The sequence below is a fragment of the Centruroides sculpturatus genome, unplaced genomic scaffold (genome assembly GCF_000671375.1).
Source record: "Centruroides sculpturatus isolate CEXI.00-Female unplaced genomic scaffold, Cexi_2.0 scaffold1425, whole genome shotgun sequence".
In the NCBI taxonomy this organism is placed as follows: Eukaryota; Metazoa; Arthropoda; class Arachnida; order Scorpiones; family Buthidae; genus Centruroides; species Centruroides sculpturatus.
Genome location: NW_019385815.1, coordinates 33,941 through 57,931, shown reverse-complemented (window position 1 = coordinate 57,931; position 23,991 = coordinate 33,941). Strand labels below are relative to the sequence as shown.

General features: G+C 33.2%; 1 protein-coding gene across 1 annotated transcript in view; it reads left to right on the top strand.

Annotated features, from left to right (window-relative positions):
• LOC111642290 (dynein heavy chain 5, axonemal-like) overlaps nucleotides 1-23,991 on the top strand; it is a 96,731-nt gene that overhangs the window by 56,679 nt on the left and 16,061 nt on the right. The window contains exons 5-9 of the mRNA XM_023388620.1: nucleotides 6,526-6,639; nucleotides 13,710-13,817; nucleotides 13,926-14,174; nucleotides 23,190-23,387; nucleotides 23,506-23,582. Of these exons, the coding sequence (XP_023244388.1) occupies nucleotides 6,526-6,639; nucleotides 13,710-13,817; nucleotides 13,926-14,174; nucleotides 23,190-23,387; nucleotides 23,506-23,582 (746 nt within the window). The remainder of the gene's footprint in view (nucleotides 1-6,525; nucleotides 6,640-13,709; nucleotides 13,818-13,925; nucleotides 14,175-23,189; nucleotides 23,388-23,505; nucleotides 23,583-23,991) is intronic.

Here is a 23,991-nt window from a genome sequence, read left to right as displayed (position 1 = left end):
ATTGACTGTTTATGAGCGCTGGGGTCAAAGTTCTACCTGCATATGACCACTTGTCTCTGACTTATAACTTTTCATTCTGACATTGACAGTTAGTTTAACACGTGTTCGAGTCATCCGAGACTCGTCTACATTTTGTGCCACGTTGTTTAAATTATGGGTATGGGATTTTCCTCTCCCTCTCATATTTAATCTATCGTTATTATTTAATCATAGGAATATCGCGATTTACATGATTCGGACCTCGGTTGGGTCCTCACAGTACCAATGAAGTAAGAAATGGGCCCCACAGCTACATTAACTAAAGCAGAGAAAGACAGGTTGAAAAAATGGATTATTGGGAAAGCCAAATTGCATCCTGTTGAAGTAAAAGAAGTAGTTCAGAAAGTTATGAAAGATATGAAATGAAAGAACCCATATTTAATGATGATTGCCCAGGAAAAATTGGCTAAAGCTTCTTCTAAAAAGGCACCCTAATGTAGCAGCTCTTTGCTGCTACATTAGGGTGTATTCTTTATACAGAAGTGATATCCAAAGCTCAAGCATCAGTTTCAGAAGAGATGATAAGGAATTGGTTATAGGAATAAAATAATTATTTGAAAGAAGAACATGCAAATGATATGCAAAATCTGTAAGTTTTGCTGACTTTAAGGGAAATACAGTTTATCTCGCATCAGAATGAGCCTAAGGGAAACCACGCATCTGGGCGGTGGCAAAGGAGGCAAATGAAGAACAAGTGTTTTACAAGAGGAAACCCGTTTATTTGTTCGAATTCATGCTTACATCGATATTGGACAATTTCAAAATCTCTGTGTTCCTATGAAATGATGATTCAGGTGATCGGTCAGGTGATCGGTCATAGCCTGGGCGGACGAGAAGGATCGCTGGACGATGCAGATGTTCGGTGTTAAGCTGCAGTGTCCTAGGTGATCGGTGGTAGCACAACACAATAGATAAAGCACAACTGTAAGCTTAATCCAGAGGAGACACTTCTTTGACCTTGAAGTTCCGATTTTTATAGTTTTTTCCCCACAGTGCTTCCACATAATCTACAAATGTAAGTACTGGTTTTCTTTGTTTTGTACTTAATTTATCTTTAGGACTATTCTCGCTAAATTCTTTCTTTCTGTTAGAGAACTTTTTGGAACAAATTTTAAAACAATCATTTTCAAATGGCAATTTATTAAACGACCTGTGTCAATTAGAGTTTTTCCCCCACCATTCGCATTTTGGATTGGTCCCTCATCCCATTCCTCGCTTCCTGATTCTCTCCTTTGTCTCCAGGTACAAGACGAAACCTTTTTGGGTCGCGGGAAAGGTCCGATTTGAGGTGTCCATCTGATACCTCTTTGTCGACTCTGCTCGGTGACTGTTTATAAAACAATAACACCTGCACTCATAACTCAGGCCATTGTTTAGCATTTTTTTGACATCTAAGAATTTAATGATCATTTTCATCTTTCATTATCAAAAATTCTCCTTTTTTTGTTTGAAAAGGTTTATCTCGGCCAACATTTTATAGACTCGCAAGTCAAAGATCTACCTGTTTATGAGCGTTCATGTTAGAGTTTGTCTTCCGCTAAGACCTTGACAGATAGTTTGTTACATACTCGAACAGTTCCGAGTCTCGTTGTTTATGTCTTGTGTCGCGCAAGAATCTCACGGTTTATTAGAGTGAACCTCATCTGGGAACCCACAAATCCTTCCCGTATCTTTAATGCAGATGAAACAGGGATGTTATTTTGTCCAAAAACTTGCAAACTTCTGGGACCTAAAGCATATAAGAACTTTTATAACATTGCATCAGGAGAAGAAAAACAGTGTATTACAGTTTTGTGTAATTTTTCTGCAAGTAGCTAGTCAGTGGATTCTATGATAGTGTTCCCATATAAGAGAATTCCAAGGCATATTGCAGATTCAGTTTCAGATGGCTTTGCTGCAGGCAGAAGTAATTCAGGATGGATGATAAGTGCCACATTTTATGAATATGTTACAAATATCTTTTATCCCTGGCTTCTGGATAAGAATATCCAGTTTCCTGTATTATTGCTTCTTGATAGACATAAATCCCATTTAAATGAAAAACTATAATTTTTGTATTGAGAAAAGAATTCTCTTTTTTTCTTTGTCGCCAAATTATATTATCCAGTCTTGTGATGTTGCAATTTTTTGACCAATTAAATGTCAGTGGTGAAATGTTGTAAGAAAATACAAGCAACAATCATCAAAATCAGTTTCTAAAACTAACTTTGCAGCTTTTTTCTTTGAAGCTTACAAGAAAGCTTTGAAATTGGAAAAAATTCACATGTGGTTTGTTTCCTTTTGATCCAAATAGAATGGATTATGCTGTATTTTATCTGATTTATCAATTATTTATGTAGAACTATATAAATGTGCACTGTAAATGATAGAAAATGAGATTCCACTTAATTTGTTATCAGATTTCAAGGAAGCCATTACATCTTATAACAATCAGGTAAATTTAGAAAATTATTATTGCAATATTGCTTATCTATGAAACACATTTTTGTATGGATTATCAAACTGATAATTTCTGTAACTTTGTATATATTTTATTCTAACAATTAATATTTTTATTTCAATTTCTTAATCTGAAATTACATGACTGAATTACATAAAATTGCCAACACATATGGTATACAATGGTATAAAATTGCATATAGTATCCTAACTCTAATTATTCATTACTAGCAGACCCCGCCACGCATTGTTGTGGCTCAAAATGTATCTATTATAAATTTATAACACTTCCTCCATGGGGGGAATTGGGGAAATTTTTCGAAAAATTTCTTTTTAGTGTACATTCTGTTGACGTACCCTATTAAAATGCAATCAAAAATGCAAAAACCGCATCTAAAATAGTATAAATAGAAGCAGAGTTCTTTACGGTAAGCCTTAATCTTAACCATCTCCCTTCAGTGGGGTTGAATTTCGACATGTATATTATATAAAAACACGTGCATATTCGAATGCAACATTGTGTGAAAATTTCAAAGGAATTGGTAGGAACAGACAAACATTACATTTTTATTTATATAAATAGACAGAAGATGATTTGCTTTAGTTTATTTTAGAGAAAAGCATAATGCCTCACAGAAAAGCAAACTTAGGATGTCGTACTCGTAGCGCCATCTGTTGGACATAAAAGCCTTAACCTAGATTATATAATTTAATTTATATGAATGTTTAACGGAATAATATACAGCCTATGTCCACCCTGAAGTTCCATTCTAAATATTTGTGAAAGAATTTTTGAAATCGGATGAGTAGTTTTGGAGATTACTTGCTGCATACAAACTTACATACAAACATTACCTCTTTATAATGTTAGTATAGATTATTCACTTGTGGTCATTTACTAGCCCTCAGCTGGTCAACTACTAGAGCCATATGGTCATTCAATAGTGATTTTTAAATTTTAAAAACATCATGTACTTCATTTAATCAATATTACAGAAAATTAAAAATTCACTTTCTTAATGAGTAGTGTGAGTTCTTGGTAACCAGCAATTACCATTACTTATGTTAAATGTCTGTTTAAGTGATTATATTCAAATCTCCTTATCAAGGTGCTTAATTGGTCATTTACTGGTGCAACTACCCTATTTAGATTTTAAAAATGAGAGGCAAAAGTCTAAAGTACCCGACAGGTCTATTTTCTTTAATAGAAGACATGGTTAATGTAGTTGATTTGGTAAATATCATTTGATCTGAAATTTATAATAATAAAATATACTCAATTGCTAATTTAAAAAATATCAAAGAAACAGAAACTTTTCTATTGGATTACTTTTTACAGGCTAATTCCTTAATATTTCAGATAAATCTAGAAAAATAGAAAATTAAATCAGCGAGTTTGTTTTGGTCATAGCACTTTCCCATGTTTGTTTTTATGTCAGGACTGTGTTATCTATATATATAAAAATGAATGTATGTCTGTGTGTCTGTCCTTCATGCATTACCACACCATTTATCCGATTGCCATGAAACTTTGGGAAATTGTTTAATATACTCCCGCAAAGGTTTCTGACATAGTACATATACCCTACGATAGATGGCGCGAGTGTATACGAGCATTTCATCGTGAGATCGATGGATTTCAAATTGTGAAGACCATTTCTCCCTCCAAAAAATATCTCTATATATGCATTTGTGAACTGTTATTTACGATATTTGTAATAATTTTTGTTTAATCACTTTATTTCAACTATTTTTTGCTAATTATGTATTCGCTCAAACTTTGTTAAAACCTTAACTGTATCCCGAACAACAACCGAAGTTGTAGGAGGAAATTCGCCTATTTTACCGATCTAGGGATCCCCTTTTCCAAATTTTAATATGAACTCAAAATAATTTAAAAAGACAAATTACAATAAAACTGTTTATTATCCAACTATCAGAAATTTCACAACATGCCAAGGAAGAGAGGAAGGAGCAATTAAATAATTAAAATTGTAAAGGATTAAAAAATATATTAAAAATGGGGAATATAGCACTTCTGACAATCGCTGCAAGTATGTGGGCTAGATTTGGAGAATCCGTGCTTCTCACGTGGACAACTGTATGTGGCCAGCTCATGCATTGGAAAACTTCTGATTTATTCATGCATGCACCAGATGGAAAAACAAAAAATATCATGTATCCACAAGCACTCCAATAAATAAATAAATAGAATTGAAACGACACTTTGAAATGTTTTTCCGATGAAAATGAATTATAAGTTTCAATAAAAATGATAAAATGTAAATTGAATTTTATTATAATGAATTTGCTTGAATTTCATTTCTTCTGAGATCGCAGCAATGCGCGACGAGTAAGCTAGTTTAAAATAAAACATATTATGAGAGTCATCTAGAAAATAAGACTGTTTAGCTTTAAAGAAGAATGAAAAAATATGTTGTTGTTCAATTTTTATGTCTTTTTAAACATAGAACAATATACTATTTTTCCATATAATTATCTCTTTTATTTAAGAATTTATCATATCTGTTAATGTGTGAGAATCCAATATATCATTGATATTGTCATACTTATTCGATAATCGTTGTCAAATTACTACCTGAAAAAAATCTCCATTTACACTTTCTCGATGGCGAAAGTGACGCATTTCCACGATCTGCTGATCTCTTAGATGGGCAATATCGGGCTGATATTGAAATTGATGGCTGAAGAGTCAGTCGTTGCCTGTTTTTCTTGGATTAAAGTCTTCAAAAATTTTTCTGTGCCTGTGCCAAATTTTACTCGATTGGATTTTACCCTTGACCAATGGTACTATGGGGATGAACCTTCCCGACGATTTTGACCCAGACTTTCCTGATCTAGAACCTTCTGAAACCCTTCCAGAATGATAACAGGTTTTTTAGTCTCAAAGAGAATATCAACGAAATCTATCATCACCCTGTGGACATCATCGCCTCCAGCTGTTTATCAACTTGCAAACCACTGTAAACTCTCTCTCTCTCAAGAATTGTGGAAATATTTAGACCTGTTTTAACTGGATTTATTATAACTCGTTAACGCTATAAATTGTGTACAATGTATTTTCCTTTACAAATAAACAGTTGTTTAGTTAACCTGGCATCCAAATGATTCACTTTTGGTACACTGTCTCTCAAACCTTTTCCATCTCTAATCCAATTGCTCACACAAGTGGCTGCTCGCGTGACCACCGTTCTAATACCGAATCAACATGCCGTCTTGGCTTTTATGTCAGTCGGGATACGGTGGTGTCAGTCCTGACAAGGCGCTAAATAGGTGCTGACTCTCCAGTCACAAATGCTTTAAAACTTCTTTGTTGTATTTGTCTACTGCCAGTGCATTTAATCAATTGGTGATGTCAGTCAAACAACGGGAAATGTTCGAAACAAAATGGATATTTCATATCACTTTCACTGATTCATTCATTACCAAATCACCATACACCTGTTTTAAATGCTGATAAATATCATCCATTCTCACTTTTTGAGCATTCAAGAATTGAATAACACTGCTTATTTCACAAGTGGAAGGATTTTGTATGGTAAGATCCTTTTTAATGATGCACAAAGTTCACAAAACATACATATTCAGGCTTGCAGCTTTCAGAACACTAAGAAAACACATTAGGATGACAGACCAACTCTTGATTGTGGAATGTGAGTGACATGCACATTAACAATGTGCAAACAATTCTGGATAATCTATATAATAACAGTTCATTAAAGTAATTTTAACAGTTTGAAGTGTTTTTAATTATTTTTTTACATTACGTTATTTTCATTATGAATAAAAATAAAGAATAATTTTTGAAATTATAAATGAATTTTAATTCTAAAATGTGTTTTATTTTCTTTGCTATAAGATGTTTGAATTTAAACATTCTCCAAGCATAAATAATAAATTCATTCCTATTATTTTTGAAATTATTATATTATGGTTTCTAAACTATATTTTATATTTATTATATTTTAATAACTATTATTACTTTTAATCTTTAAAACATTACCACTAATTATTTCTTTTAATCAGGCCTGGAAAGAAACTATAGCTTGTTTCACAGATCAGTATAATGAAGCAATAGAGAATGTAAAATATCTTCAATCTTTACAAAAGTTTTATGAACCATTATATAGGAATAATTTAGTAAGTACAGTACAGTATATGAAATTAATAATAATGAAATCTGTGGAATTTCTGAATATTATCACTAAATAAAATTGATTACTTTGAATACAAATATTTATCATTAAAATTAAGACAAAATTCATTTCTGTTCAAAATATACTATGTCAAATCATTAATTCAAAAAATAAAAATTAGTTTTATAATTTTAAGAAATAGAGACATATTCTATTTGATAACCTATTGTAGAGAATCTTATTATAAAAAAGTTTATCTACAGTATATAAATATTTGTGAAATACAGCTGTTAAATAGCAATATTCAGATTATGTAGCTAATTTTTCTGGCATTTAGTAAAAAGATATTTATTAAAAATTAGTTTGTGCATAGCATTTCTATATATATTTAACTAGCAGTTACCTGTGACTTTGCCCGCAGAGGTTTTGCAAGCAAACCCCATTTATATTCAGTATTTCAACAACCGTAGTAATTGTTATATAACACCTACCGCTGAGAATGATGAGAATTGCTCAAAATCAAACGAACTATTTTCAAGTTGATCAATTTTCTGGAACGTTTACAATTGTTCTATAATCGAACCAATACGCAATAACAAATTCGAATTTAAAACGGTTCGAACATTTGGTTAAAAAATCGAAATATATAAAAACATTTATAACAATGTCTGAAATGTTATCAATTTAATACGCCTAAGTACTCAATGAAGACTAAACTTAACAAAAAATCGTATGTAAAATAGTACAGTAGAAGCCGTTCTTCTGGTTAAGCCTTAATGCTCTCCCTAGCCCCCCGCTGGGGAATTTCGAAAAATTCCTTCTTAGTGTGCATTCCCACGTTATACCCTACTAAAACGCAGATAAAAACAAAAAATCGCATCTAAAACAGTACAGTAGAAGCCGTTTTTCCGGTTAAGCCTTAATGCTCTCCCTCTCCCCCCGCGAGGGAATTTCGAAAAATCCCTTCTTAGTGTGCGTTTTCATGACGTACCCTAACTGTGTACCAAATTTCACCTCTTTAGGTTTAGCGGTTTGCTCTGGGCGATGATGAATCAGTGAGTGAGTCAGTCAGGACAAGCAATTTTATATATATAGATAATAGTAAGTAATTTTACTGATCCATAGGGCAATACAGGCTGGAACACAAGCCCTGGTAGGGACACTTATGCCAGTAAGGTCTATGGGGAGAAATGAAGCTAAGAGTGACCACATCCACATTCTGTGGATATATTTATCATGGTAGTAACCAAATCTAACTGTGATACTGGCTTTGACGTCACCCAGGTTAACAAGGTCACATTTGTGGGTTAAGCAGACTCTCATGTTCAAAAATTAGGCCACAATCTCCCTTGGTTACCGGTGGCAAAAGCAACGCCGGCCCAAGCATGGCTACTGCAATGCTTTCAACAGATGTGAGGAACCAACCTAGCCTTGCTGTTTCTGTGGCAATGCATCCACAGACTACAAAGGCTGAAAAACCATGCCAATGGGTGAAATCAACAACAGAAATGAACAAGTTTATCATCTGTACTTACATTATCATCACAAAACTCAAAACAAACATGACAGCATGAAGACAACAACTACACCATAGATTTATACGACAATATTCTCACCTCACTGTCACCGAACAAAGGGTTGTTGATCAAAAATGAACAATTATACACAACAACTTTATCCCACAAACAACACTTGAACTTAAAAAACTTAAACAAACACCTTAATATTCGCTGAGAGATTTTTAATGTAACAAACGTTTTCGATCTATTCGATAGATCATCTTCATGTTAAAAAGAATATTTTTTAAATGGAACATCAATTCAAAATTCAAAAATATTAATAACCAATAACATTTCCATTAATAAGAATAACTAAAACATTGTAAATGATACAAAAATGTAAAATAAATAACATATTACTCGTACCAAATATTAATACTATCTATCCTATCTAGACATAATTCCCTTTAAAATATACTATAGTTCATGCGCCTCTTGTACGTTTTTTAACGGCATATTTCTAAGCTGAAGGAAGACGCTCTGCGTCCCTTGCATTAATGCATTTTTCTTTTAGCTTGCTTCTGTAAATTTCTATCTTTTCAGCTGTTCTTGCCAAAGTTGGAGAGTGTATCTGTTTTAGGATTTCTGCTTCATTCCACTGAACCAAGGATTCTTCCGCTTGCGCCATCTAGGCTAATACTGTTGTATTAGAACCTTTTCTAATATCATACTTGTGTTCTTTGATCCTTATACCTAGGTTTCTAGTAGTAACCCCTACATAATTTTTATTTATACCTATTAGCTGGCGCAAGCAGAAGGATCCTTGGTTCGGTGGAATGAAGCAGAAATCCTAAAACAGATACACTCTCCAACTTTGGCAAGAACAGCTGAAAAGATAGAAATTTACAGAAGCAAGCTAAAAGAAAAATGCATTAATGCAAGGGACGCAGAGCGTCTTCCTTCAGCTTAGAAATATGCCGTTAAAAACGTACAAGAGGCGCATGAACTATAGTATATTTTAAAGGGAATTATGTCTAGATAGGATAGATAGTATTAATATTTGGTACGAGTAATATGTTATTTATTTTACATTTTTGTATCATTTACAATGTTTTAGTTATTCTTATTAATGGAAATGTTATTGGTTATTAATATTTTTGAATTTTGAAATTGATGTTCCATTTAAGAAATATTCTTTTTAACCTGAAGATGATCTATCGAATAGATCGAAAACGTTTGTTACATTAAAAATCTCTCAGCGAATATTAAGGTGTTTATTTAAGTTTTTTATTTATTTAATTCTGCTGGGTATGGGCGTGGTTTATAACACTTGAACTTATCAAACAACAGGCTGTTGATCAAATATATTAACAGACAGAAACATTTAACATTATTAATGAAGATCATGTAACCTGTCAGCATAATCAAGCAACAAACACTGATTATAGCACACACACACACAACTACCACTAATGATACTACAGACACTTCCTCATCTACCACTGATAACATAGACATAAATTTAGTTAATATGCTCTCACTTATATTTCAGGAAACACTCACTAAATATACAGGTAACAGATCCCACACAAAGACCACGAATACCAAAAGTCAACACATCAAAAATAGTAAGCAAAACACTAAATTACATAAACACTACATTCATTTAATTTTTACACTCTCAGACATTAGTTTATGCTGGGGCAGTCACAGTAGTGACACACCATGGACTGAAATTACAATCACAGACAGACACACACAAAACACAATTCTATCACAAGCCTGCCTGACAGAGAAGAACAGAAACACAAATAAATGACATTAGACAGCAGTTAGGCAGGCTGACACAATACACTAAAAACAACATAACATACAAATTAAAGAAACAACTCAAAAACATTTTCAAGAAAATCAAAACACACACAGAACATGAACATCACAACACACACATTACAGAATACATTGATACACTAAAATAGAAACTCGCAGCCAAAGCACGTAGACTCAAATGATACAAAACATGTACATTACAAAAACAACAAAATAAATTATTCACAAACAATGAAAAACTTTTCTACAGACAAATCAGTACCAAAACAAACACTGAAACACAGCACAGTGTCATTCCAACAGAAGAAGAACTCACAATTTACTGGTCTTCTATTTGGTCCAATGCTGTTACACACAATGCTAATGCAGGCTGGATCAAGGAAGAGAACAGAAACTTGCATAACATACCAACTATGCCCTGTGCTGAAAGAAATGTAGACGACATTCACTACACTGTTAACAGAACACACAACTGGAAGACACATAATGTAGACAACATTCACAATTTCTGATACAAAAAGTTTACATCACTGCACCAGCAACTAGCTAAACACCTATCACACATCATGATCAATTCACAAGACATGCCAAAATTTCTTACTCAGAGCATCACCTACATGAAACCTAAAAACAACAACCATATCACAGACCACACACAATACAGACCAATTACATGTCTCCCAACACTACAAATTATTGACATCCTGTATTGTAAACAAAATATACGAACACATTGACGGGTGGATCTACATAGGGACTAATAGGGCTTAAGCCTTGGGCCCCCAAAAAATGAATTATCATCATACTTTTTCATTAACAATGAATACTTATCATGTAGTAAAAAATAGTTCATTGGTTAGGTTTGGTAAAAATGAGACCCTATTGGACTTCAATCAGCCCTAGGTCTCGAAAAACCTAATTCCGCCCCTGCATGTTGAACATGACATTCTTACAGAATGACAAAAAGATTGCCATAGAAATCACAGAGGATGCAAAGAACAGTTACTCATAGATTTAGTCATTGTATGGCACAAACAATACAGAAACATACACATGGCATATATAGACTACAGAAAAGTATTCGACAGCATTCCACACAGTTGGCTGCTACATATTCTACACATGTACAAAATAGCTCCATCACTCATTGCATTCTTTCAAAACTCTATGCAGCACTGGAGAACATCTCAGGGTTCATAACACCTTACAAACAAACCAAATATTCATCACGCGAGGAATTTTTCAAGGAGATTTCTTGAGTTGTCTCTGGTTCTGCCTAGCTTTGAACCCATTATCCAACATGTTAAAGAACATATAATATGGCTACAATATCAGACATGAAAAAACAACACAGTTTACATTGTCTCATCTCATGTACATGGACGACATAAAACTTTATGCATCCACACAAAAACAACTACAGCAGCTCCTACAATTACACATTCATACACCAAGGACATACAAATGGAGTTTGGCTTAGACAAATGCAAAAACTTCACATAGAAAAAGCAGTCCAGAAGAAAGAATATTTTGCACTTGGAAATGGAGATGTTATTGAATCCATCGAAGAGGGTGAGTTCTACAAGTATTTAAGATTCCAACAGGCCAAACTAACAGAAAATACACAAATAAAGCAAAGATTCCATGTAAAGATTGGTAATCCTTCCATGTAAAGATGGCAGACGTGGCCTGATCGACTTAGTAACCCTTCACTACAAACAAATATAGTCACTGCAAGAGTTTTTTTTTTACAAAAAACAAGAAACATCACAATTACATAAAGCAGTAACTCTAGTGGACTTAAATAACACATCATTAAATTTACACTCAAAATGTACGGACATGACACAACATATAAAAAGAAACCATTAAGCAATTGTGGGTTCAAAGGGCACTCCACAGCAGGCATCCCTATGACCTGGCCCAGGAATTTGTTGACAAAACTGCATCAAACAGCTGGTTAGCTCAGGGATGTCGTTTTGGAGAGACAGAAGGATTTATAATTGCCATACAGGATATGGTCATAAATACTAAAAATTACAGAAAACACATACTGAAAGATACAACACTCACAAATGACATGTGCAAAAAATGTTACATTATGCCAGAAACTATACAACACATCACTTCTGGTTGCAAGATCTTGGCACAGACAGATTATTTACATAGACATAATCAAGTAACAAATTACTTCAAGAACTTGCAAAGAAACACAAATTATTAGACATTTACAAATTATACTAAAATACATTCCACAGACAGTATTGGAAAACAACATGCTCAAAATGTACTATGACAGACTCATAATCAGAGATAAAACAATTTATCTTAACAGACCAAACACAATAAAATCACATATATTATAGCCATATCTGTTCCAAACACTCACAATACACAAAATATATGCACTGAAAAAGTCAGCAAGTATACAGAACTAGCCCAGAAAATAAGGCATCTCTAGAGGACGGATAGGGTGTTTATTGTACGTGTTGTCCTCTCTATAGGTGTCATATCACACACACACTACACAAAAGCCTGGGAACATTACAATTTAATAGAAACACATACATAACACTACAGAAGGTCACTATAATTGAATACATCTCACATTGTTAGGAAATTCCTGAATACAGACATACACACTGACACACTTATTTAATTTTTGTTCAGTTTTGGTTGCTATGCCTTGACTGGTCTGGCATAGTACACAGCAACCAATATCAACTGAGTATAACTCATTAAATCCAACCTACTAATGGTATATTAATACAAATAATAATAATAGTAAATTTGTTTAATATCTTATTAAGAAGAGTGATACCTTATTAGTTACTTGTATTTAATCAAAACTTATTTACTGTGTTGTTAATAAATTGGAAAATGATTGTTTTTGTAAACAAATAATTTTTGAATTGATCTACACTTTTGTGAATCAAAAAAATTTTAGTTTTCATGTAAAACTGATCAAAAATCACTTTAAATATTAATTTTATGATATATCCTCGAAAGATTTTTAAAAATTAATTTAAAATCTGATTATTCTAAATTTTAAGGCTTGGGACAGACTGGTGACTTGATCTGCAACCAAAATGTTGTTACCAGGTTGGTTGTCTGAGGGTGTCAGGCTAGCAAATGCAGTTATAGACATTTTTTCTAACTGAGAGAGATACTGTGATTTAAAAAAATGTCATCTCTGAGTGAATATGATCTGATGTTCACTGTTGTTTATACTGCAACAGATGATAACTTGAACACCTGTATGACAGGATACAAATTATAACATAATGAGTGTTTCAAGTTGTTTCAGCTCACTGTCACTACACCCAAAAGATGCTTCCATCTGTGTTCTCAAATCTGAAGCTATGTCTAGTTAGCAACTCTGACTTTTCTCATATGAAATAATGCAACACACTAGAGTGACCTGGCTGCAATGTCTTGGTTGCATTGACTAAGTCACAAGTCTGTTTTTGGCCTTATATGAATTATATAATACAAATTTTATAAAATTATACAAATTTATTCCAGAAATTTATCGTAAAACTTCCTAAAATTAAAAGTTTTAAAATTCTTAGCTGTGAATGGATTTGGGTTGTTTGGAGAGATTAGTAGAGAACATTTTTTTAGAAAGAAATTGTTCTATTTGACAGTGGTTTCTGAAGCAATACTAAGAAATTGTTTTGTTTTGAAAATTGCTGTTTGAAGGGTTTTAATAGTTTCATTTTAACTAGGTTTTTGTTTTTTATAGAATGTAGTTTCTGAAGCAATACCAAACCTCATTAATTCCATTCAAATGACACATTCTGTATCAAGATCATATAATACTTCAGAACATATGACATCTTTATTTGTAAAGGTAAAGTTTTTTAAAATAATTTATATAATTTTAAATGTAAAGTGTGAATTTAAAAAATAAAGTAACTTTTTGTAAAGTACTGAATGTAAAAATCTTTGTTGCTTCTAGGTAACGAATCAATTAGTTCAAACATGTAAAAATTATTTGAAAACCAACTTAAATTTATCTCCATGGGATCAGCCTCAGAATATTGTAAAGGAAAAGATGAATGCTTGTTTGGCATTAAGCAAAAAATACAGAAACTGCTTTCATAGAATTAAAAAGGAAGCAATTGATATCCCTGGACGACGTCCATTTATTTTTTCTGAAATATATGTATTTGGAAGATTTGATAACTTTTGCAAGAGATTGGAAAAGGTGAAAAAATTGCTATTTTAATTTATTACTAAATATTTACAGTATTTTAAAATTAAAATTTTTAAACTTACATATGTATATAGTGTGAATATAATTGAAAGTAAATGTTCAGAGCTCTCTGTAGAAAGAACTAGTGAGCATATATACTGTGGCTGTATGTCATATTAGTGTATATATTAATTTAGGTATAGTTTTAGTTTTCTCCTTTGTTCTTCGTTTCTTCTTCCAGAATTTTCCTTTCTGACTCTTTTCCCTTGGGTAGGGTGACCGATTTTTGGAACCATGGAAAACAGTGAAAAAAAAAGAGGCCCTGGGGCCGGTGAGATAAAGAAATGACATTCTTTGGCCCAGACCTTGAGGTGGACAGACATCAAATGTGGTTGTTATGTATGTATACCTCCAGGGGATAAACCACACTAAATTACTTCTTAACCTGACCCTGCACCTCTTACCTTAGTTGTGTTCCTTTGCCTCTGGTCAGTTGTGCATTAGCTGTTGTAACACTTAGACCTGGAGGCACGAAGTTATGTTTGTATTATAATAAAGTTAATTATATGTTAACAAGTAATCATTTATTTTATGGACACAACAATTGATGACAAGGAGGTAAAATTGGCAATGAGGATAAAAAGGATATAAATCTGACGAGGAAAAAAGGATATAAAAATGAGTGAACTTACAGAATTAATTTCAACTCTAACTGTGTTTATCAAGAAACTACAGAGTCAGTCAGTGGAGATGAAACCAGAACTATCAGTTCAACGAGTTCTCCAAACGCAAGCCCTAACCTTCAAAACTTACGAAACATCCAAGACCTTTCAAAACTATTACCAAAGACTTTTTTATAACTTTTTCAAAATCAAAGGACTAACTGGAACAGATGCCATTACTGAAGAAGCTAAGGTTACTTCAGTAATGCCTTAGCTTCTTCAATTAATCAATTGTCGTGAACCAAAGCATTATCAGCTACTGATCAACATAATGGCACCAGAAATACCCTCTAGCTGAACCTTTGCTGAATTAACCTATTCGATGTTGAAATTTTTATTTGTTGCTGTGATGCCACGTTGAATTTTCGTTGATGTTAAGCCTAAATTTTTTTTAAAATAATAATTATGTATACTGTATCATAAAAAATTATTTTTTTTATGTTTCACAAACAAAATGAATATATTGAATAATATACAAACAAAAAAAATTATATTTTAAAAGTTCTGTATAAAATTTGTCATAATGTTGAGAGTGCAATTCATATGTGGTTTACGAGATTCCAACATTTGTGAGAAAATTCTACAACAAACTGACCTAAACTTTTGACATATTCACTTCCACAGTAGGCCAAATACCTAATTATATTTGCTCATTAAAACTGAGAGACCAATGTTTTTAAAACCACACCCACTTCCTTATGCATTGAATGAAGAAGTGGGTAAGGAATTAGATAAATTAGAAAGTGTGGGTATCATCAAAAAAGTGGATTATTCAGAGTGAGGAACATTCATTATCCTGAAACCCAATGGAACAGTACAAAATTGTGCCGACTATAAGGTCACAATCAACAAGCAGTTGCACGACTGATGCCACATCCAGTTGCATGATTATACCATCAAACATAGGAAGTCGATTGAACATACAAATACCGATTACCTGTCACAGAACACTATACCCTTAACAAGGAAAGAAGCCCTTACAGAAGACCACGATGATACTTATCATAACACTGTTGTTTAACATATCTCAACTGGAACTATCACTGCCAAGGACATTTGAAGAGAATCATCAATTGATAAGGAACTATCACAGATCATAAACGACATTGTCAATGGCCATATGTACAACCCAGAAATATCCACACACAATGGCATTCTGTTTAGAGGACACTGTGTAATCATTTCAAGAAATTAACAGCCAGCGGTCCTGCAAGAGCTACACTCTACACACGTAGGAATTGTTTGAATGAAGGCCCTAGCCCAAATTACTGTTATTGGTGTAATATTGACTCTGATATTGAGAATATGGTTAAAAGTGGCAAAGAGTGCTGTGACATTAAGAAAAACCATACTAAAGCCGCAATACACAAATGGGAAATGCCTAAAAAATCTGGCAACATATACACATCGATTATGCACCATTCATGAATCATTATTTCTTTATTTTGTTGATGCCAAATCAAAGGGGCAGGAAATATTCTATACAAAGAAAGCACCAGACACATCCATCACAATTCATTTTCTACATGAAATCTTTAATTGATTTGGTCTACCTGAGATTTTAGTAAGTGATAATGCAAATATTTTTAAGTCACAAGAATTTCAAGAGTTTTGTTTGAGAAACAGAATCGGTCAAAGCTTAATAGCACAGGGACAACCAGCCACAAATGGCCAGGTTGACACACCTTAAAAACACACTTCAAATGTATGAAGTATGAAAGTGGTATCTTACATCAGAAGCTTCATGAAGTAATATTCTGATATGAAGCAATTCTCTTATCTAATGGGAAAAGTCCAGCATGAAACTTACTAGGACATAGAGTAAGAACAAAATTAGATCTGCTCAAACTTCAGGCACAAGCCTCCCAAAGGAACAACCGAACAATCAAAATTCTACAAATTTTATTGCATGGGAGATCGTTTACAATCCTGAAATTACACAACGTCCAGTCCATGGAAATATGGTATGGTAGCTGAATGACTAGATCATGTACATTACTTAATTGAATTCAATGATGGATACATAATAAAAAGGCATTATGATCAACTACGTCTATGTGAAATTAACAAACAGACAAATCCTATTCAGATAGGATTCGACTTCAACAAAAAGAAAATTGACAGGTGTAACAACATAGAAAACAATAGAGACTCATCCCCAGCTAGCACTAGTTCACACCCAAGCACAATTAGCTGTGATGAAGGAACTGTAACGACATTACTCAACAAAAAGGAGACAATGATGAAAACAACTTCCAACCAGCCCCAGAGGAGAAGGAAGAATCTAACTGAACAATGACAAACTCAAATGAATCGGAACCTTGACAATCAATGCGAATACAAAGACCAGTACAACGCCTAAATCTCTAAACGAACAAATTTTAAACATTTTATTAAGCGTGAGAGAATTGTTATGTATGTAAACCTCCAGGGGATAATCCACACTGAATTTCCCCTTGACCTAGTTAGACAATTCCATACATCTGACCTTTGTTGTCTTCCTTTGTCTCCGGTCAGTCATGTGTTAGCTGTTGTAACACTTAGACCTGGAGGCACAATATTACGTTTGTATTATAATAAAGTTAATTATATATGTTAACAAGTAATTGTTTATTTTACGTACAGAACAATGGTGCTCCAGGTTGTGAAATGCAATGACTGGAGAATTCGAGAGAGTTTGAGAAGAGAATTGGATGTTTATTGTGGTTATGATAAGAAAAGGTGTAGTAACTAGGTGCAAGGAGAAACCTAGTAAAGACAATGACAACAGACTTTTCAGAAAAAGGTTCAATGTGGTATCCCACCCAAATTGTGAAGTCCAGCAAAACCCCGGGTATTTCACTCTGTACTATATTTTATTTTTCTAAATTCTCTATTTACTATCATCTTCTTTCTTTCCCTAATTTTAAATTAGCACATAGGTATTAGTCATAGTTTTTGGTCACCATTTATACTTGTCGCGAACAGTACATTTTGTAATTGTCTGCCGAAATATTGTTCGACACTATTGTAATAAATTACTGCGTAGTTGGAATCCAAAAGAACCTGTTCATATATGTGAAATAAAATACTTTATTTGACTATACTGTCTCTTTGTTATTGATACGTCTTTCCTCTGTCGATCTATGTACATTTTGTGTTAACATCACATACTAACTTCTGTGACCAAAAGTATCAGGAATAGTTTATTTAAAGTGCATGCATGTAAAAGGGCTTTGTTGTCAATTTTTTTAATTTTATTTTTTATTTAATTTTTATTTATCATTTTTTCGTTTGTTTTGACTTTAATTGATATCTGGTAGCAATCAGCATGTCATCGTCTGTTTTCATTTTCAAATAAACACTTGTTTTGTGTGTAAAGAATTTTTGCACCAGTGATTTTTTTCAAAATTTTTAGTATAATTGAGCATAGAACATGTATTAAATTTTGTTTTTGCAATGGAATTACTACTATAAAAATATTACAGAAAGACTTTGAAGATGATATTGTATCAAAAACAAGAGTTTTTGAGTGGTACAAGGTGTTCAAGGAAGGCAGAGAATGCATTGAAGGTGAACCACACTCTGGTAGACCATCCATTTCAACTGATGAACAATGCATTGCTCAAGTCAGAGATTTGGTGATCAATGATTGTTGTTTAACAATCAGGGATGTTATTGAATATGTTCTGATATTATTTGGATCTTGTCAAGTAATTTTAAAAGATCATTTGGGCTTGCAGTGCATTGCTTCTTGAGTCATTTCAAAAATGTTGAATTTTTTCCAAAAACATGTCAAGTAGTTGATGAAATGCTTTTTCAAGGCAAATCATTTTTAAAATGCATCATTATGGGTGATGAAATGTGGATGTATGCTTTTGATGCCAAAACAGCTCAACAATCAAGTAAATGGCATTTGAAAGGTGAAGCAAGACTGAAAAGACTACATCAGTCAGTCAAAAATCAAGGTCATGTTGATTGCTTTCTTTGAGTGTTGCAGTGTTGTGCATCACAAATTTCTTCCAACTGGCCAAACTGTCATTAAAAAATATTATTTGAGCATTTTGCATTATTTGCATGAAGCAATTCATAGAAAATGATCTGATTTGTGATAAGATTCTGGGATTTTGCACCACGATAATACATCTGCTTACATTTGTTTGTGAATTTTTGGCCAAACATTCAATAAATATGGTTGCACAAGCTCTGCATTCACCTGATATGGCACTATATAACTTTTTCCTGTTTCCTCGACTAAAATTTTTGCTTGGTGGTTATTGTTTTGAGTTTCTTGATACCATAAAACGAAATTTGTTGCAAATCTTGAAGGAGTTGTACAAAAACAACTTTAAAGCATGTTTTGAAAATTGGAAAAAATGTTGGCATAAGTACAGTACATTGTAGTGAGAGGGGATTACTTTGAAGGGGACAAAATAAATTTTGATGAATAAATTCAAATCTTGCATTTTATTGAACCATTCTTAATACTTTTTGATCTCGGGAATATACTGTTCTGAGTATATTGATTTTTATTTTCAGAAATAAAAATTTTACTTTAAAATTCAGCTGCTAGGATAAAATTTGGCACTACTGTTCCTTTAATGTGCATATTACATAAACATTTTCTGAACACCTTTCGTGTTCTTCCTCAGGTATTCTAGCTGGATTATTTTTATTCTGGAACACCGTTACAAAATCTTAAAATAAAATAAAAATAAAATGAACGATGACAGTTTGGTTGCCCAGTGTCCATCGTGCATGCGTTGTACAAGTTGTGTTCTCCGCTGTTCAGATTTGTATTAAATCTTCTAATCCACACGTATTTTCTCTTTTCATAGGATGCACTACAGTAGAACCTCAATTATCCGCCCTAATTGGGGACTGGGGTTGGTCGGATAATTGAAAAGTCAGATAACCAAAAAGTATGAAAAAATCCATTATTAGTGTAGTATATTATTATATCCCATGTAATTAGTATATTAGTATATTTGTGTTGAATTTTCATCGATGTTAAGCCTAACAAAAATTTTTTAAAATAATAATCGTCGCTATTGTATTGTTAAAAATTAGAAAATTAAGCTTCGTTTAAATACTGGCTCCCTTTCATGGTCGAATGAGTGTTGCCAGCTAAAACACGTAAAAATAATATTAAAGTAGCCAAGACATAGCCAAATATTGTAGCGCCACATCAGTAGCGGACATTTGAAATTTGCCGACTAGGACGGTCGGTTAACCGAGGGGTCGGTTGATCGGGGGGCGGATAATCGAGGTTCTACTGTATTCTTACATTTGACGTTACATGTCCCCGCGCATCATCAGACATTAAATCAATCCTTATGAATCACTATGCAATATGGCCTGCCACGCCAACGAAAGAGCCATTTCCTCCTGGGAATTAATGCATTCAGATGAAGTGTGCGCCTTATATATCTCTATAGTCTCTAGCCCTTTGAGGTGGTCCATCTGTGTCATTTTGACTATTAATGCTGCCCCTGCGAAGCCATCAGTAATATTCGGGTCAGAAGCATATACTGAGAGTGACGTGGTGGCTCTGTTGTATCGTATGTCAGATTTGTGTTCTCTTATCCTTACCCCCATAAAGCGTTTCATAGACCTTATGTAGATCAAATCCCTATTGAATCTTTCATCTCTAACAGGGATCCGATAGATGCCCAGCAATTTAATCGGGTCAGATGGGTTTTTTTTCATTACACAAAATGTCAAACATAGTTAGGCCTCTCTTGTAAGTAATGCTGACATTACGTCTTTTGGCTATAGCTGTATATATAGATCTCAAGATAGGGTTGAATGTAATTGAAATCCTTTCAACATCAATACCGTGGTTGTCCCTCAGTCTCGTCATAGAGGTGTTGTGAGACATTATTGCTATTCTGTGGCGTTGTGAGATTCTTGGAATAAGATTGTGGTAGCCATGCATATCGGCAATCTTCTTAATGTGTGTTAACTCTTCCCTAAATTCCTCTTGTGTAGATGAATGAGAATATGCTCTTCTAACCAATGATCTAAAAGCGGCCAATTTGTATTGAAACGGGTCACAAGAGTCACTCGGTATATATGTGGAGTTTGCACATGATTTACAATAGACGGTAATGTGGATGTTTGGTCCTTGAATTTTGATATCAACATCTAAGAAATGGACATTAGTGTCGCTGTGTTAATCCACTTCGAGTGACAGCCCATACGGATTATCATTCATCGCTTCTACAAATCGTGCCAAGCTTGGTGTTGTTTTCCATACAATAATAACATCATCTATGTATGTATCTTCTGTATAGCATGATGTCCTGCTAGAATCTCGGAAGGATGCTAGACTCTAGTTGTCTCACCACTAACTCACACAAGTCTCTGGACACTGGACTGCCCACCGGGACTTCTCTTGACTGTGAATATGTTACCCCGTTGAATTGAAACACAGAACTATAACAAATTAGGTGAGCCAATTCCAACACATTCTGGTGGAGCACTGTGTCGTTTACTCGCGCGAATAGGAAGTTTCTAAGAGTGCAAAAACATGCTGATATCTTAATGGAAGGGTACAATGATTTAAAATCCAAAATCGTGATGCAGTCCAGGGAGGTGATCACTTTCAACTGATCGATTAATTCAACGGGATTAGAAATGGTAAACGGGTAACCACTTAAGTGCAGCATAAGTATGTTATGGATTGATTTCTCCAATTTACGAGTAGGCGCCTTGGCCTTATCTACAATTGGTCTAAACTGTTGGCCTTCTTTGTGCATTTTCGCAAACACAAATAACTTAGGAATGTCTGGGTTATCCATTGTAATGCCCCTCAGGTCTAATTTCTTGGCCAACTTTGTAACAGATAAGCATTTAACCCGTGAATGTAATTTCTCTATCCATTTATTTTCTACTTTGTTACATTGCGTAACATCAATGTATTCCTGCAGCCCTCTCTCATATGTTTCCCTTTTCATGATTAACAGGTTCTTTGCTTTATGTGCCCTTATTATCATAACCACATTCAAATTTGTCCATCTGAGGGTACGTTTAATGTTTTCCTTAAGCTTGATAACCTTCCTAGAGTCCTTGGTGTTTTTTATTTTGAGGGCGGCTACCAATCTGTAGTATTCCTTCTGTATGTCCATGAGGCCCCGTAAGAATCCAGCTAGAATACGTGAGGAAGAACATGGAAGGTGTTAAACAAATTTTTGGGAGTTAAAAAACAAAGTGCAATAATTCTACTTTAATTACAGATATAAAATGTGGAATTGATGATTATATCAAAGATACAACTGACTCTGCCCTCCATCTACATGCCCTAAAAACTGCATTTGCTGCATGACATACTTAATGCAACTGACCTGTGTAGTCACACATGTTGTGAAACTCTATTTTTAAGACAGTTTAAATAAGACTAAAGATAAAGGATGCTGTGAAATGATACCAAAATATGTGGTTTTACAAAGATGCACAATTGAATTTGTCAGTGAATGTGTGGATTTTTGTCAAACCAAATAGAGCAATTATGAGTGTTTACATCATCATGCAAATGAAAATGAGTCTCATTATTCCATAGAATTTGCCACAATATGTATCATTAATCATTGGCCAAGCTATGATTGTTATGGCAATTGTTTTTCTTTTATCATTATCACTGATAACCAATTCTTCACTATGGGACATCTTGTATGAATAAAAATGCAAAATTTATCACAGAACTTGCCACATTGTCATGTAGGGCATGTCTGATTGTTTGTGCACTGCTGTTGCCATAAGAGTTTTTTCTGTGATTTGCTACTATAATAGCAAGTCTTCTGTTTTCAGATTCTGATCAGTTTGTCATTCCATTCTGGTTTTCAAAGACAAAAGTTCTAGACTTCAAAATGCAAAATCATTTTTCAAAAATTTTTAATAGTCAAAGAATTTTTTTATAAAGCTTTTAAGTGCCAAAATTCTTTGTGCTGTAGTGGCTTTACTGTTTCATTGATAGAAGAGTTTAAAAAATAATGCATGATCATGCAAAGTGTGCACCATGACTGTTCTTTGGTCAACGAATTATGAAGAATATTTTGAAACTTTTTTATACATGATATTCATTATAAAACATTATAATATACAGTACACAATAAAGAGACAACAGCACCAAATTTTGCTGTAGCAACTAAATTCTGAAATCAAATTTTTACTTAAAAATTGAAACTGTATATTCAAGAACAAATTGTTTACCAAATTTGCTGAGATTTTCACAATAGTTCTTTCTACAGAGAGTGCTTGAACACCTATTTTTTAATTATGATCACCCTATATAATAGCAATTAAAATTTTTAAATTTATATAACAGATAATAGAACTGATAGATGAAATGAACAGATATGAAATATTAGCTGTTAATTGCATAGGACCACTACTAAAGATTGGAAATAAATTTAAAAATGCTTGTGCAGCTATAAAATCCACATCTTATGACTTTTATGATTATCATAATAAAGAAATTGATAAATCTATTGCCAACTTTCATGATCAGATGAAAAAATTAAAGGTATTCAACTTGATTATATATTTTTATCTATTCTAATTTTTAATAATTCTGTTACTAAAAATTTTTATGAAGTTTTCTTAATATTCAAAGTATGTATAATTAAAATTTTAATATTTAGGAAGATATACAAGATATTGTTGATAAGAGATTTGCAAAAATTAATTATTCATATCTTGCTTTGAAAACGCTAAAGAGGTATTTAATGCACTTTTTACCCTAATATATAGATAAATTTATTTAGTTTAATGATTTTTCTTAAAATATATAAATTTTAAACTGTATAGGGAGAAGGTGGTATTATGGAACCCCTCCATTTCAAACTGATAATAAAGGACTGTAGTGGATTGTGGCTGAACTGCACTAAGCAGACATCCATAGCAAGGGAAAAACCCGTTTCACTTCAGTTAAAAGGTTGTCTGTAGTAAATTAGCATATCTGTGTTTTTCGAAATTCGAAAGTTTTGAATGCTAAGTGAATTTAATTATTTCTAAAATATAAATTGTGTAGTTGTAGGATCACTGGTGCATGTATTTTGTTCCAGAGACTTAGGGATACATATTAATCTGTGTGATGTTCACATTTTTTAAAATTTGGTCTCAACAGA